The sequence below is a fragment of the Petaurus breviceps genome, unplaced genomic scaffold, assembly GCF_028583685.1.
Source record: "Petaurus breviceps papuanus isolate PSGF00001 unplaced genomic scaffold, PetGlider_PUasm1.0 90734, whole genome shotgun sequence".
NCBI lineage: Eukaryota > Metazoa > Chordata > Mammalia > Diprotodontia > Petauridae > Petaurus > Petaurus breviceps.
In genome coordinates this window covers 12,399,886-12,414,758 of record NW_027187327.1, presented here as the reverse complement: position 1 = coordinate 12,414,758, position 14,873 = coordinate 12,399,886, and the positions used below count along the sequence as shown (strand labels likewise).

Genomic DNA, 14,873 nt, shown 5'->3' with positions numbered 1-14,873 from the left:
TCTCTCTCTCTCTCTCTCTCTCTCTCTCTCTCTCTCTCTCTCTCTCTTTCTCTCTCTCTCTGTCTGTCTGTCTGTCTGTCTCTTTCTATCTCTGTCTCTGTCTTTCCTCTGACTACCTTGCAGCTACAGCTTTTTATTTGGGATATTGAAATTATTGATTGCTCTGTCCTGTTCTTTCTCTGCAATGAGGACAATATGAGTTACATTTTTACTCTTTACAAATAAATACTCCCTCCATGAAAGCCCTTCTCTGATAGCTCATCATTATTTTGAGATTTCCTTGTCCTCTTGAAGAGTAAGCCAGATCTGTAAGTCCTATTAAACTTGAATTGTTTTTGAATGTACTTCAGCAAAAGGCTGAGTATCTGTTGTCTATGGCCAGTTCAAGTTCAGACAGGTTATTGCTAAAAAGTTGACCACCAGATAATGATTATTAGTCTCAGTAACTTGTGAAATTCATTTAGTTAGATTCAGAAGCACATACAATTTGCATGGGTGAAGGAAAATATTGAAAAATATAAAGTAATGACTGCTTCCTAATGAGTTGAGACTTAAAAAAAATTGTCTTAGGCTGAGTTGAAACATTATTGTTATATAGCATTTGGTTTCATTTCATTTGATTTTTTTTGCTTACATTGTTGTAATCCCTGTGCCTGTTGTTTTCCTGGTTCTTTTACTTCATTCTATATCAATTCATGTAAGTCTGTTGGAAAAGATTTTAAAGAATGCATTTTGAGCATTTAATTTTCTCTTGTAGTATAGTTAATTGGTCTGTAATGATTATTGACCCCAACCAATATTGCTAGTAAAGAAAACGAGACATTATTTTTAAAAATATATACTGAACCACATTTTAAAGTGAATTCAATATTGTAGGCCACCTAAGATGGGATTGACTCCATACTCCTTTAGTCACTGCTTTAAAAAAATTTTTTTATTATGAACTTAAACACAAATGAAAAAAGAGACAGGTTTTACATACCCCACAGAACACAAAAAGAAGATTGTATATGAGAACTTTTCATATTTCATAGAACATTCCATTTCATATTGATTCCTTTAAAAAAATGATAAATTTAACACATTTCTTTCAAAACTGTTTTTCTGGACCAGGTGTAGGGAACCTGCAGCCTCAAGGCTACTTGTGGCCTTCTAGGTCCTTGGGTACAGCCTTTTGACTGAGTCCAAGTTTTACAGAACAAATCTTTTTATTAAGGGGATTTGTTCTGATCCAAACCGTGATTCCTTCTGTTGTCTTCTGTGCATTAAAAAAAAAAGTTCTAATGGCTTTCTTTTTTTGGAAGCATCAGTATTACTAACCTTTTACCTCTCCTCTCCAATTAAAGAGGAGGAAAAAACCCATAAAAATAAGCACAGTCAACCAAAATATCCACATAGTGGCCATGTCCAAAAAATGTATGTTTTTTTCCCTGAACTTTTAGTCTATCATCTCTCTCACTTCTTAGAAGGAGGGTGTGTATTTCCTCAAAGATCCAAAGGAGATGAGGCTGCTCATTACTTTGCTCAAAGTTCTCAAGTCTTTCAACAATGTTTCGATTATACTTACTTCATTGGGCATTAGTTCATTCCCCCCAGGATTGTCTGACATCATCTTTTATCATTTCTTTCTGTGTTTATCCTGTAGTGTTTGCAATTCAAAGTTCCTACTTACCTCTAGACTTTTCATCTGGCATGCTAGGAAGTCCTGTTCCATTAAAGTCCTTTTTTACCCTATAGGATTATACTCAGTTTTTCCGAGTAAGTTATTCTTTGTAGCAATATAATAGTAATTTTTTTTGCCTTTTGGAATATTGTATTCCAAGATGTTCCTGTATTTATAGAAGAAACTTATGAGTGTGATTATTAATGTTGTTCCTTGGTGTTTGAAGTTCCTGTACACACACACACACACACACACACACACACACACACACACACACACGGAGATAAATACACATATATTGGACAAGGAAACTGGATTTCGATTGACATTCAGGGTTTTTTCCCTTTTTGAATTTCTTTCATGAGATGATCAGTTGATCTTTATATTTTCACTTTGCCCTCCGGTTCTAATAGAGCTGGGAAAATTTCATTTATGATTTCTTGAAATATAGTGTCCATGCCCTTAAAAAATCATGATTTTAATGGAGACTGATAATTCACATATTACTTTGCCTTGACATACCTCTTTTTCTAGGTCACTTGCTTTTGGTAGCAGATACCTTACATTTTGTTTTCTTTTTCCAGTCTTTTGATTTTGTTCTAATATTCTTGTTGTTTCACAGAACATTTTAATTTTCAGAGAATTCATGGGTACCACTTTCTGTACTAAGCTATTTATTTTTTTTTCATAATATTTTCTCCAGAGCTTTATTTCATTTAAAAAATCTCTTGCTTTAAGTATTCATGTAGTCCTTTGGAAAGTATTTTTTTTCTTTTTAGTTTTTGCTTAGAATTGTTGTTAGAGTTGCTCTTTCTTTCTGTCTTGGATTTTTTTAGTATCTTTGGATCTGCAGTAATTCTTCAGTTCTGAATTTTTTAAAACTTAATTAATTTATTTTTAGTTTTCAATATTCACTTCCACAAGATTTTGAGTTTCAAATCCTCCCCCTCTTTTTTCTCCCCCTCCCCAAGACTGTTATAGTCTATACTTATACATTCATATTAAACATATTTTCACGTTAGTCATGATGTAAGGAAGAATTAGAATTAATGGGAGGAACCATGAGAAAGAAGAAACAAAACAAAACAACAAAAGAAAAGGAGAGCTAATAGTATGCTTCTATCTTGCCATAATTCTTTATAATGGTTTCTGTCTTCTTTGATTTCCTTATCCCTCTGGCTTTAGTTCCTGATTTGAGACTTTGGAAAGTGCCAAGGCTAGTTCCTTGTCCTGGTGTACTTTTGAATGAGGTAGTGAGTATTGTTGGTTATCAATCTGGGTCACCTGGATTTTTGTGCCAACCACACAGCTGAGGGTTTGGCCCTGATTCTTTGAGATTCAGAGTGCCAAATCTTCAAGGCTTTATGTGGCATCTCAAGATAGAATGCTGCTGACACCAATGGTCTTTGGATATCTTACTCTGCATGCTGCCATGACTTTACTTTATTATTTTATTTGCTTATTTTTTATATAGGTTATACATGGATAGTCATGAAAAAAATATTTCCACATTAGTCACGTTGTGAAAGAAAACACAGATAAAAACTCAAGAAAAATAAAGAAAAGAAAAAATATGCTTTTATCTGTATTCAGACTCTATCATTTGGAGATTGGAATTTTTCATCATATGGCCTTCAGAATTGTCTTGAATCATTGTATTGCTGATAATAGCTAAGTCATTTATAGTTGATGATCATATGATATTGCTGTTACCATATACATCGTTTTCCTGGTTCTACTCATTTCACTTTATATCAGTTCATGTACGTCTTTCCAGGTTTTTCTGAGAGTATCTCACTTCTCCTTTCTTATAGCATATCAGTATTCCATCACAATCATATACAACAACTTGATCAGCCATCTCTCAATTGGTGGACATCCCCTCAATTTCCAATTCTTTGCTACTATTAAAAGAGCTGCCATGACTTTTACTACACTGGTCTGTGTGGTCCAGGTTACTCCCAAGGTCCATACTGGGGATTTCCAACCATGTTTGGGGCTTTGGAAAAGAATTCCTCTTGATAACCAGACTATAGAATGAGGCAACCATTTTTTTTCTCTACTTCTCATTTAAGTCATAACTAAATCTATTATTTACTGAACAGTAAAAGGCTTCAACAGTCACGACTTTCTTGGGATACTAGAGATTTGCCTCATCTAGTGTGGACTTTACTTTGGAATTTTTCACATTACCACTAGCCTTCCTGATGTCCATCATGCATTTGAAATGGCCTAGATCAGGAGTGGAGAACCTGTGGTTTTGAGGCCACACCTGTGGTCTCTGTGTCCTCTAGGTCCTCAAGTGCAGCCATTTGACTGAATCCAAACTTTAATAAAAGGATTTGTTCTGTAAAACTTGGAATCAAACGGCTATATCAAAGGACCTAGAAGGTTACATGTGGCCTGAAGGCCACAGGTTCCCCACCCCTGCCTAAGAGCTTAAGTGCCAACCAGGTCTTAGGTATTTGTGTGTGTGTGTGTGTGTCTATATGCATAATTTCTACTGTGTTTCCCCGATAATAAGACACTGTCTTATTAATTTTTTTGGACAGAAAAACACCAGAGGGCTTATTTTCAGGGGAGGGCTTATTTTAATGAACATTGACAGCAATGACATGTGACTCCTCTACAGTTGCTTTCTCATACTCAACAGTATGGCTCTTCCTTTTTGTACTCGTGTCTGGGGGTCAAAACAGACAGAATAATAAAATTATGACCATCAATCCTTCTTTTCACTCCATCATGCCCCCTGAGTTCTTCTTTTTTCCTCCATCATGCCCTTTTTATCCTCCATCATGCCCCCTCACTCCCGCTTACATACCGGGTTTTTATGTTGTCCTGCCTCAGCTCTCCTCTGTGGCACTGCTCTCAATGGTGCCAGCAAGCAAATCACTGGGGAAGAACAGGATGATGTGCTCACTGCTGCAGCTCTGATTGGATGCAGCTCGGAGCGCGGTGTGTGTTTCACCCGGGGGGGAGGGGACGGTGCATACAGAGGGTACCGTAATGTAGCATGTAGCGCAGGGGATCACCTTCACAACAGTAGCAATCTCAATAGGGCTTATTTTTGGGGGAGGGCTTAGTTTAGAGGAATCTTACACAGTAAGGGGAGGGCTTATTTTCGGGATAGGTCTTATTATCGGGGAAACACGGTATATAACAACAAACATTTCAAATTCGAACCAGTGTTCTATTTATTTTAAGCAATGTTCAGTTCAACTAAATTCTGACAAATGTGGCTTGGGCTTTGGAATTTATTATAGTAGAAGTTGTCCGTCCTTCCTTCCTTCCTTCCTTCCTTCCTCTTTTTGTAGGGGGAAAGACAGGGCAATTGGGGTTAAGTGACTTGCCCAAAGTCATGACGCTGGTAAGTGTTAAGTGTCTGAGGCAGGATTTGAATTTGGGTCCTCCAGACTCCACGGCTGCTGCTCTATTCACTGTGCCATGTAGTCACCCCTGACCTTTATTTATTGTCTCGATTAAAAAAAAACTTTTTTGGTCTTCTGTAGTGTCCTTTTGCATATGAAATTTGCTATTTTATTGATAATTATAGGTACTGAAGTATCATTTGTTTTCTTTTTCTTTTTTTGGGGGGCAGGGCAGTTGAGGTTAAGTGACTTGTCCAAGGTCACACAGCTAGTAACTGTTAAGTATCTGAGGTGGGACTTGAACTCAGGTCCTCTTGACTCCAGAGCCAGTGCTCTATTTACTGCACCACTTAGCCACCCCTCATTTACTTCTTAAATAATATTTGTAAACATTTCTGAATCATTGTGAATTCTTTTCTAGGTCACTGAAAGGATTTCTAGGGTTTCTCTGTTTAATTGCTACCCAGTTATTTTTAGAGTCTACCCTAGAACTGTACCAGAATTTGGTTCTCTGGGTATGGAATGCAAAACAGCATCTCTTAATGAGTAAAGGTATGGCGAATAATCTACACAATTTGTTTCTAGGAGTAATAATTTACTATCTTATTTTATTCATCAGTAGCCTACATTAACTTGCTCCTTTTATTTTGGTTTGTTTGTTTAATAACCTGAGTCATACTATTGAAATCTATTTTATCTTGAATTAATTATGCTAGAAAGATTTAGTTAGATGTGTACTCTGGCTCTTGTTAATTTTTATAGTCTTCCAGGCTCCTTCCCTTCACATCTGTTTCCTATGCTACTTCACCTACACAAAATTACTGTTAGGTTTGTTTGTTAGGCATGTTTATTTTTGAAAGGACAACCCTTTTGTTGAGATGATGTTTGGCAAATTCAGTACTCTATAAGGAGCATCTGGTGAACATTGTGGAGTATGATGACAGCACTAACTTAAAACACAGTGCCACTTGTGATATTCTCTGTAGCATGTAGTTGTAGTTTCCAAAATACTTTGGTCAAGATCCTTCTTAAAAGGGGGGTGCTGCTCTGGCAAAGGTCTCAGGGTCTGATTTTCCTGTGCTGTGAGAGTAAAGGGAATGGGTGATGTTCATGTGATTTTGGAAGTTATAATAATTGGATTTGGTATGCAGTTGGATGGACAACCTGTAGAACTGGTTTATTGGTACCTATGTCTCAGACAGTGACATGGAAACTGAATTTTAATTATGAAATTCCTGAGATTCTTCCTTTTTTGATTTTTTTTTCACGAGATGATCAGTTGATCTTTCTATTTTCAAAAACTGTGTAAGTGGAGGGGAGTGGTCTGGTTTGCCCCTGGGAAATTTCAAAGTGCTTTTAATGGCCTCTTTCACCATGTTGTACATAAAATAAATGTACATATTGTACAAATGTACAATATTCCATATTGAATCTCACAGTGTCTAGTCCACCTCAAGACCTTTACAGTTTCTGTTCCTGGGAAGACAAAGCTTAACAAAGCTACAATAGCATTCATGCATATTGCTGGCATCCTCAGCAATTCACTTTCTGCCTGTAAAATCAACATAGACCCAACAACAAGGTCTGAGGAATCAATACAAATCATCAGTATAGTCCCTGGACCTCTGAAAACATCAGTAAGACCTTCCTCCAGGACTTCGGTAAACATACAACAAGAAAATCCTCTTTCAGGGCTTCTGAATCAGCAGCAAGGTCCCAGGGTTTCTGTAATCACAGCACCATCCTCTCTCAGCAGATGAATCTGACAAAGTAACATCAAAACAGACAGACAAAGTACTGGCACCACAGCCATGCCTCCTCCCAGTTCTCTTTTCATTTCTTAGTTCTTCTCAGTTCTCAGTTCAGTTTTCAGTTCTCAGTCCTCACTTCTTAATTCTGTTCTCAATTCTTCTCTCTCTCCAACAGTAGCAGCTCAGCCCCCACACTGCTAGCTCCTAGCAGTTCTGGCTCTCTAGCTTGGTCTTTTCCTTATAAATGATATTAGCTCCTCCCTGTTCCACCTCTTCCTGTTACATCAGCAACTTCATCCCACTGTGGGATTCACAAGTTCCAGATCTTAATACTTGACACCATCATGAACTTGAAGCAAGGTGCTAAATACCTGTTTGCTTGCCAATACAAGGGAAGGGAAGATCTTCAAATCCCCATTACCATTACAGGGACCCATAGGGGTAGAGGTGAAGGCAGCAGAGGCATGTTGATAAAGTCCAGAAAATGAGGAGGATGGATCTGGTCCCATACTCTAAATGGAGGTTCCCTGTATAATTCACCAATGGGAGAAAGGGGCTCAAGAGTTGGAGGGTGAAGGCTGGGCTGTTTTTATACTCAGGAAATCAAAGGTAGTTAGTGTTCTTTCCAGATGTTCCAATCTAGGGAAGGAACCTTCACATACTATAATCGTGAATAAACTAGATAAGGATATATCACAGGGATTGGTGCAATTCCTTTTGGAAATTCTGAGAGAGTTGTAGGATTATAGATTTAGACTTGAAAGGGACTTTAGAGGTCATCTAGTCTAAACTATCATTTTATAGAAGAAGAAACTGAGGCTTATCGTGACTGACAAGATGACACATGTACAAGGGGCAGAGTTAAGAATTCTAACTTGAGTCCTTTGATTCTAGATCCAGTACTCTCCAATGTACCTTGCTCTCTCTATTGGGATGGGGCTCCAACCCAGGTATCCCTTGACTGTAAGCCTGAGAGACTCTTTCAGTTACATTGTGCTGCCTATCTTCTTCATTTAAATCCTATGTAGGACATTCTTCATGACAAGTGGGGAGAGATAGAAGTCAACATTATCACCATTTATAATACAGATTTCTAAAACCCTCGGAGGATGTTATTTGGACACTAGATATCTGAAGACTGTCAGTGAAGAATAATTTGGCTTACCCAAGCAGTGGACAGGACTTCGTCTGATGTTCTTGTCTATGTCCCTCTTACCTCAGTGGGAAGGAACTTGGTTTGAGGAGAATGTCTTACTTCATCTTTATATATATATTGGCTTAAAAGGCCCTGAGTAAAGGATATAGTAAAAAGAAGAGAAATAGAATACAGCTTGGGTAGTATTGTTGAGCAGTGATTTGTTTGTGCTTGTGTGAGAGGCTGTTCTGAAGGAGAAGACTATCCCCCTTATTTCCCTATCCCTTTGTGTGTGGCTCTAAGAAACTATAGCATGCACAGTAGCCATGTGCTGGTAAAGCCATTTCCTCAGATGGGCTAAACCAGATTGAGGTAAGCCAACAGGTCTCAAACCCATTGATGAGTAGGGAAATGTCTACCTCAAGCATGTGAAGACTTCCCCCAGCAGAATGGACAGATGATAGAGCAGTTTGTTTTAATGTCCATGACGGTAAGTAAAGTAGGCTCTGTGTGGAGAGTAGGAGTGCTTAGAGCTTGGTCAGACATTGAAGATGCCAAAGGTATATACTACCTCTCAGGCCATTGCTAGTCAGCCTTACTTTTGTTTTGCCGCTGGATTCAGGAAGAGAGAGTGAGGCTGACAACTCTATGCAACCCTGCCTCACCTAAATCGAATTCATAAGCAAGTCAGAATAATACCCCAGGATGTCATCAGTCCTCTTCAAAAATGAAGGATGAACAACAGGTAGGGGTGCACACACACACACAAATACACACACACACACACACCCCTATAATTTTTTTGGAAGAAAACACTATGGAAAGTGTTGGTACCAAAGGCTTTAGTAACTTTATTCGTTGGAATTTCTTTCATTTCCAAGTGACCCAAGACATATTTTTCTTTTTTTAGACAAGGCTTTGGTTGTTGAAAAAAGGTCACTGCTTTGTAAGCCAAAGACTGTATATTACCAAGCAGGTTGTTTTCCAGAAGTTTGTAAGTTGGTTCTTTGGAACTCTGAACACATGCTCCCATTGAAGCAACAAACAGTGGTGGGGTCCCCAGATTTGTCTGTTTCATTTATCATGGCCGTGGGACTTAGAGCCAGAAATCCAATGCCCTCATTTTAGAAATGGGAAAACATAGGGTCAGAGAAGTGACAGGATTGTCTGGTGTCACACAGGTCATAAGTAGCAGAGGCAGGATTTGAATCCAAGGCCTGTTAACTTCAGACTAAGTGTTTTTTCCCCCTACTGCATCACGCTGCTTTCTGCTTACAACTAGTTTCCACTCAATAGAGTTCACCTTGGTTAAATAAACAACCCCACTCATATAACTGCTTAATTCTATTTTTCATTAAAAAAACTCAGGAAACAGTATTTCAGCCTTTCTCAATAGTTGAAAGAGTGGAAAGGGGTTGTATTGTATTTATATAATCCTTCTCCTGTTTCACTACAACCTTTTAATGGTTAGGTGGTATATCATATTCCTGAAGAATTCATTAAAATTAGATACTCCTCTGGGTTGGGTAGCTTCATGATGAATTTTTTTTACAGGAATACATAAATAGAGTTTTATTAATTCACATATTTTCAATTTTAGCATCCTTGTTAGAGGAGTAGTCGGTTTTAAATAGCATGGCTTTTGCTTCTGCCCCCTTCATCCGACTTGCTGCTATTATAGACACTTGGACATTGGAGCGATTGCCTGAGGGACTAAAGGATAAGTAATTTTATAAAGAATGATTTACTGGTTAATACAGGTTAGCATGACTTTTCTGTTTCCATTTGTGGAACTGCTGGGAAAACTTGGGTGAGATGAGCTTATGATTAGTCAAAAGCCTGGAGTGAGTCTGCTTTAGGAAAGTTTTCTTAAGAACTCTTCCCTCACAGAACAGTGACCATATCGGATAATGACAGAGACCAACAACTGCTTCAGATTTCTGTGTATTACATACAGTTTGGTAGGAGAGGTGAGCCTGAAATGAAATGTGTTTGTTTATATTAGAAGATAAGCCACCTAAAGGTTCTAAGCCTTCACTTTAGCTTCTCTGGTGACTGACAGCTTGAATATGCAATAACACAAACATATTTTGAAGCAAGTAACATTTGTCTAGAAACATTGTTTAGTAAAACACAATCCATACCTTTTGCAAAAAGTCTAATGACTAGATATGACACTTTGGGCCCTTCAGCTAGGATATTTACCATTTAGGTAACTTTAGGAGAGAAAGGTTATTAATAGCTTTAGGCTTTCTCTCTCTCTCTCTCTCTCTCTCTCTCTCTCTCTCTCTCTCTCTCTCTCTCTCTCTCTCTCTCTCTCTCTCTCTCTCTCCTCTCTCTCTGCCTCTGTCTCTCTTTCTCTCTCTATCTCTCTGTCTCTTTGTCTCTGTCTCTCTCCATGCTTGCTAATAGACTTGGTGGTACTTAGAACTATTCCTTCTTTCCTTTTTTTTTCCTTTTTCCTTGTCCTTTGCTCAAGAATAAAATGTGCTTTTTTTTTTTTTTAGCCCTTTCTGGGAATGTTCATATATGAAGGCCAGATTGATTGCTGACCATGTGAATACTACAGAGTAGTAGTGGTTTTGAATAAATTGAGGCTTTAATAGTCCCAGTATGCTCTCCTGTAACAAATGGGGATTATAGATTCCTTAGTATTGAGGACTAAATTTTCTTTTTCTTTTTCTCAGAATGCTTCACGCAATAAGTTGTGCATACAGACACCTTTGCACAGTACTGCCCTGCTTCTTCCCATCCAAATACTCTCCTATTGAAATGCAAAAATGGAGTTGCACTTACCTGTCCATGACTTAGAATAATTTTCTATACAAAATCTGATCTTTTTAGACTTTGATTCTCACTCACTTCATACTAATAGTGAATTGCTATGTGTGAAGGATAGGAGTAATTAGATCACTGATGATTCCTTATAATCAATACCATACTTCATTTCATCCTTTTATTTTTACCCCATGGAATTTGGAATATAACAGTGGTTTGCATGATATTAATACATATTTTAATTTGTCAAAGGCCATTGTAGAAGGAATTGCTGTATTAAGTGAAAAGATGGACTAGGTGGCTTCTATTTAAGGTGCCTTTTGATCGAGATTTTATAATTTCTTCATACAGAAAAACAAAGTGATCCAAGCGCTTTCCCCAATGTATGAATTTGCTCTCAGTGTTCAGTAACTGCTTATGGATTGAATGAGGCAGGCAAAGAAATGGACTAGATGAACACTTGTGTTTCCTTTCAGTTCTGTGATTCTTTAATAACCAAATGGGCAAGTAGTGAGGCAGAGTGGAAGAAATATTGAATCTAGAACCACAAGTCTTGTCTGTTGTTGTTTGTTTAGTTGTGTTTTACTCTTCATGACCCCATTTGGGATTTTCTTGGCAAAGATCCTGGAGTGGTTTGTCATTTCCTTCTCCAGTTCATTTTACAGGTGATGAAACTGAAGTAAACAGGATTTAAGTGACTTGCCTAAGATTACACAGGTAGGAAGTATCTGAGGCTCGATTTGAATTTAGGAAGATGAGCCTTCCTGACTGCAGCCCTATCAGAGCCCTAGACACATCTCTATCCAATGTGCCACCAGGATCTGGGTTCAAATTCCAACAGTGCATAAAGTTATATGAAGGATCAATAAACATACTTTGGAAAACATTTACTAATAATAGAATCTACATTGCCTTGTTGATATTGAGAATCACAGTCAGAGAATCTGAGTTTGATTTTTGATTCTTCCACTTATTTCCTGTGTGACAATAGGAAAATTTCTTAACCTTAAAATGAGGGACTATTTCAAATGTTAGATATATATATATGTATATATATATACATATATATATATGTATATGGTCCTATGAACTTAAGTGACTATTTACCATCACTGTCAGTTACAAGGTTAATATAATTTTTCTTTTGGGTGGTTCTGGAAATTAATTCAGGGAATTAGGACAATGAGAATCTTATGTACTTGAATTTAAGAAAAAATTGTTCCCTCAGTTTGTTATTTTTTGCAGCTAGTAACTAAAACAGATTAGCATAAAGTTTCATGAAAAATATTTCTGAATCATAGAATCTTAGAACTAAAAAGAATCTTAAAAATCCTGTCTAATTTGTAAGTGAGGCAACTGAGTCTCAGAGTTTTAGTAACTTGCTTAAAGTCAAACAGCTAATAAGTAGCAGAGAACTTTTTAATGCAAGAATATTGTGTTTTGTAGGACTCAGGAGTCATATTACTAAACGAATTAACAAAATATCACAATTACAATTTTTTTGATTAAAGAAACATAAGAACGCTAAAAAGTAAAATATTTTGTCTATTAATAAATTGTTATTTCTTTGCAATTTTCAGGATATCATCATATAGACAGGTAACTAAAATGTCTTATCAAGAACTTATTATGTTTCTTTTGTGTTTTTTTTAAAAATAGGGTCAGACCTATTACCAGTCATTCCAAGTTTTAGAATATGGTAAGTGATGATCAATTTCACTTCAAAAGGAAAAAAATGTTAATTTTTCAGAAATAAAGATAACAGAAATAATCATGTTATACTATCTATGTAGCATATTTGTGTGTAGTGTATATAAATGTGTATTATTTTGTTCTGTATTTCACATAAAAAATTCATAGAATTTAGGTGGCATATATTTTATTCTTGGACATATATACACATATATCCTTTAATAATATTTTGTTAAGAATGTTCACTCAAAATACGTAGACACTATAGTGTTTATTTACCCAATAATCATTTCTTAAGCACTCTAGTCTTAAGGAAGAGGCAATAGAAGAAACACCATAAATATACTTAAGACAAAATTTATAATAAAGCAAACATAAATAATTTTTTGGAGGAGCATTTCTTTTCTTTTCTTTTTTTAAAGCAATTGGGGTTAAGTAACTTGCTCAAGGTTACACGGCCAGTTATTACTTCTGGGTGTGGTGCTGAGTATCTGAGCCCAGATTTGATCCAGGTCATCCCGACACTGGAGCCAGTGCTCTTACTCGCTGAGCCACCTGGCCGCCCCTAAGCAATTGGGGTTAAGTAACTTGCTCAAGGTTACACGGCCAGGTGTTTCTGGGTGGGCGTCTGAGCCTGGGATTTGATCTCCAGGTCTTCTCAACATTGGAAACGGTGCTCTTACTCACTGCGCTACCTAGCCGCCCCTTGGAGGAGCATTTCATTGTCCTTTTCTTGCCTTTCTGAGCAATGAAATGTAACGAAGTAGAGGAAGTATAAACAGTTTAATAGAAGCAATATCTAGTAATTTAGATCAACCAGAGACATCTCAAACTCAGAATGTCTAAAATGGGCTCATTATCTTTCCCACCAAAATCACCTCTCCTCCAAACTTAGCTATTTCTGTTGAAGGCACCATGACTTCTTCCAGTGTTCTCTTTCATATCTTTGATGTGATTGCTTAATTTCCCTCATCTCATCTATTCAGTATGATGCCATCTTGCCAATTTTATCTCTACTCTCATTTGCAACATAATTTTTGATGCTCTCATGAATATCTCTCATTTGACTTGTTCTCTCTACTCACAAGTCACTATCTTAATTCAGGACCCTGAGTTATTGATTGCTGTGCTTCAAGTCTCTTCTTTACTAAATTCCATCCTTCATGCTGTTGCCAGGGCGATTTTCTTTAAGTGAAGCTCTGACCACATCACTGCCCTACTCAGTAAACTCTCCATTGGCTTCCTATTGCCTCCAGGATAAAATATAATCTCTTTTGTAATTTTTGTTGTTGTTTTTTTTGTTTTGCTTTTTGGAGGGCAGTTGGGGTTAAGTGACTTGCCCAAAGTCACATGGCTAGTAAGTGTGCCAAGTGTCTGAGGCAGGATTTGAACTCAGGTCCTCCTAACTCCAGAGCCAGTGCTCTAGTCACTGCACTTCCTACCAGCTCAATTTCTGTTAGTTTTTTTTTTTTTTTAAGCATTCGGGGTTAAGTAACTTGCTCAAGGTTGCACGGCCAGTTATTTTTTTTTGTGTGTGGGTGCCGAGTATCTGAGGCCAGAACTGATCACAAGTCTCCTGACGCTGGGGCCGGCACTCTTACTCACTGCGCCACCTGGCCGCCCCTAAGCAATTGGGGTTAAGTAACTTGCTCAAGGTTACACAGCCAGTTATTTTGTGTGGGTGTTAAGTATCTGAGCCCGAACCGATCCCAGGTCTCCTGACTCTGGGGCTGGTGCTCTTACTGTGCCACCTGGCCACCCCCACTTCTGTTAGTTTTTAAGATTCTTATAACCTGACTGAAACTTATCTTTCCAACTTTATGGTGTACATTGATCTCTTTTTCCCTTCCTCAGATTTAGACAAACCTACCTTCTCTGTGTTCTTCATACATGCCATTCCATCTGCCACCCCCCAGTGCCTTTGCTCTGGTCATTCCATACTAGACTGAGTTTCTTCCTTACCTCTGTCTTAGAGAATCTTTTTTTTTTCCTAGATTTTGTTCATGCACCACCTCCTACATGCAGCCTTTACCGATTTCTTCAATTGCTAGTGTTGTCCCCCCACAAATATCTTGTATACTATAAGCTCACTTTGAGAGTAAGGATGATTTCATTCTTCTGCATCTGTATGCCTAGCATCTAGTACATTACATGGCACATAGCAGGTGTATCATAAATGCTTGTTGATTGATTGGTTAGAATTTTCTGTAATACAAAGGGGCCATCAAAGTACTGAGGCCCAGGGGATTATGTATTATATCACCCAGACACAGTCTGTTTGATTTAGCTGAATCTTTTCCCTTGAGTTGCTACAATGACAGTGATGCAAGGAGTGGTGTGGCGGGGGGGGGGGGGGGGGAAGGGTTCATACATGCCATTCCATCTGCCACCCCCCAGTGCCTTTTCCCTGGTCATTCCATACGGGGGGTGTTTTATTTTTTTTTTTTTAGAACTCTGTTTTTTTTTTTTTTTTTTTTTTTTTTTTT

At 37.7% G+C, this 14,873-nt stretch overlaps 1 protein-coding gene across 4 annotated transcripts in view; it reads left to right on the top strand.

Annotated features, from left to right (window-relative positions):
- Positions 1 to 14,873, top strand: part of CD109 (CD109 molecule) — a 183,488-nt gene that overhangs the window by 65,581 nt on the left and 103,034 nt on the right. For all 4 annotated transcript variants that reach the window (XM_069067023.1, XM_069067021.1, XM_069067022.1 and 1 more), the window contains exon 6: positions 12,355 to 12,394. In XM_069067023.1, the coding sequence (XP_068923124.1) occupies positions 12,355 to 12,394 (40 nt within the window). The remainder of the gene's footprint in view (positions 1 to 12,354; positions 12,395 to 14,873) is intronic.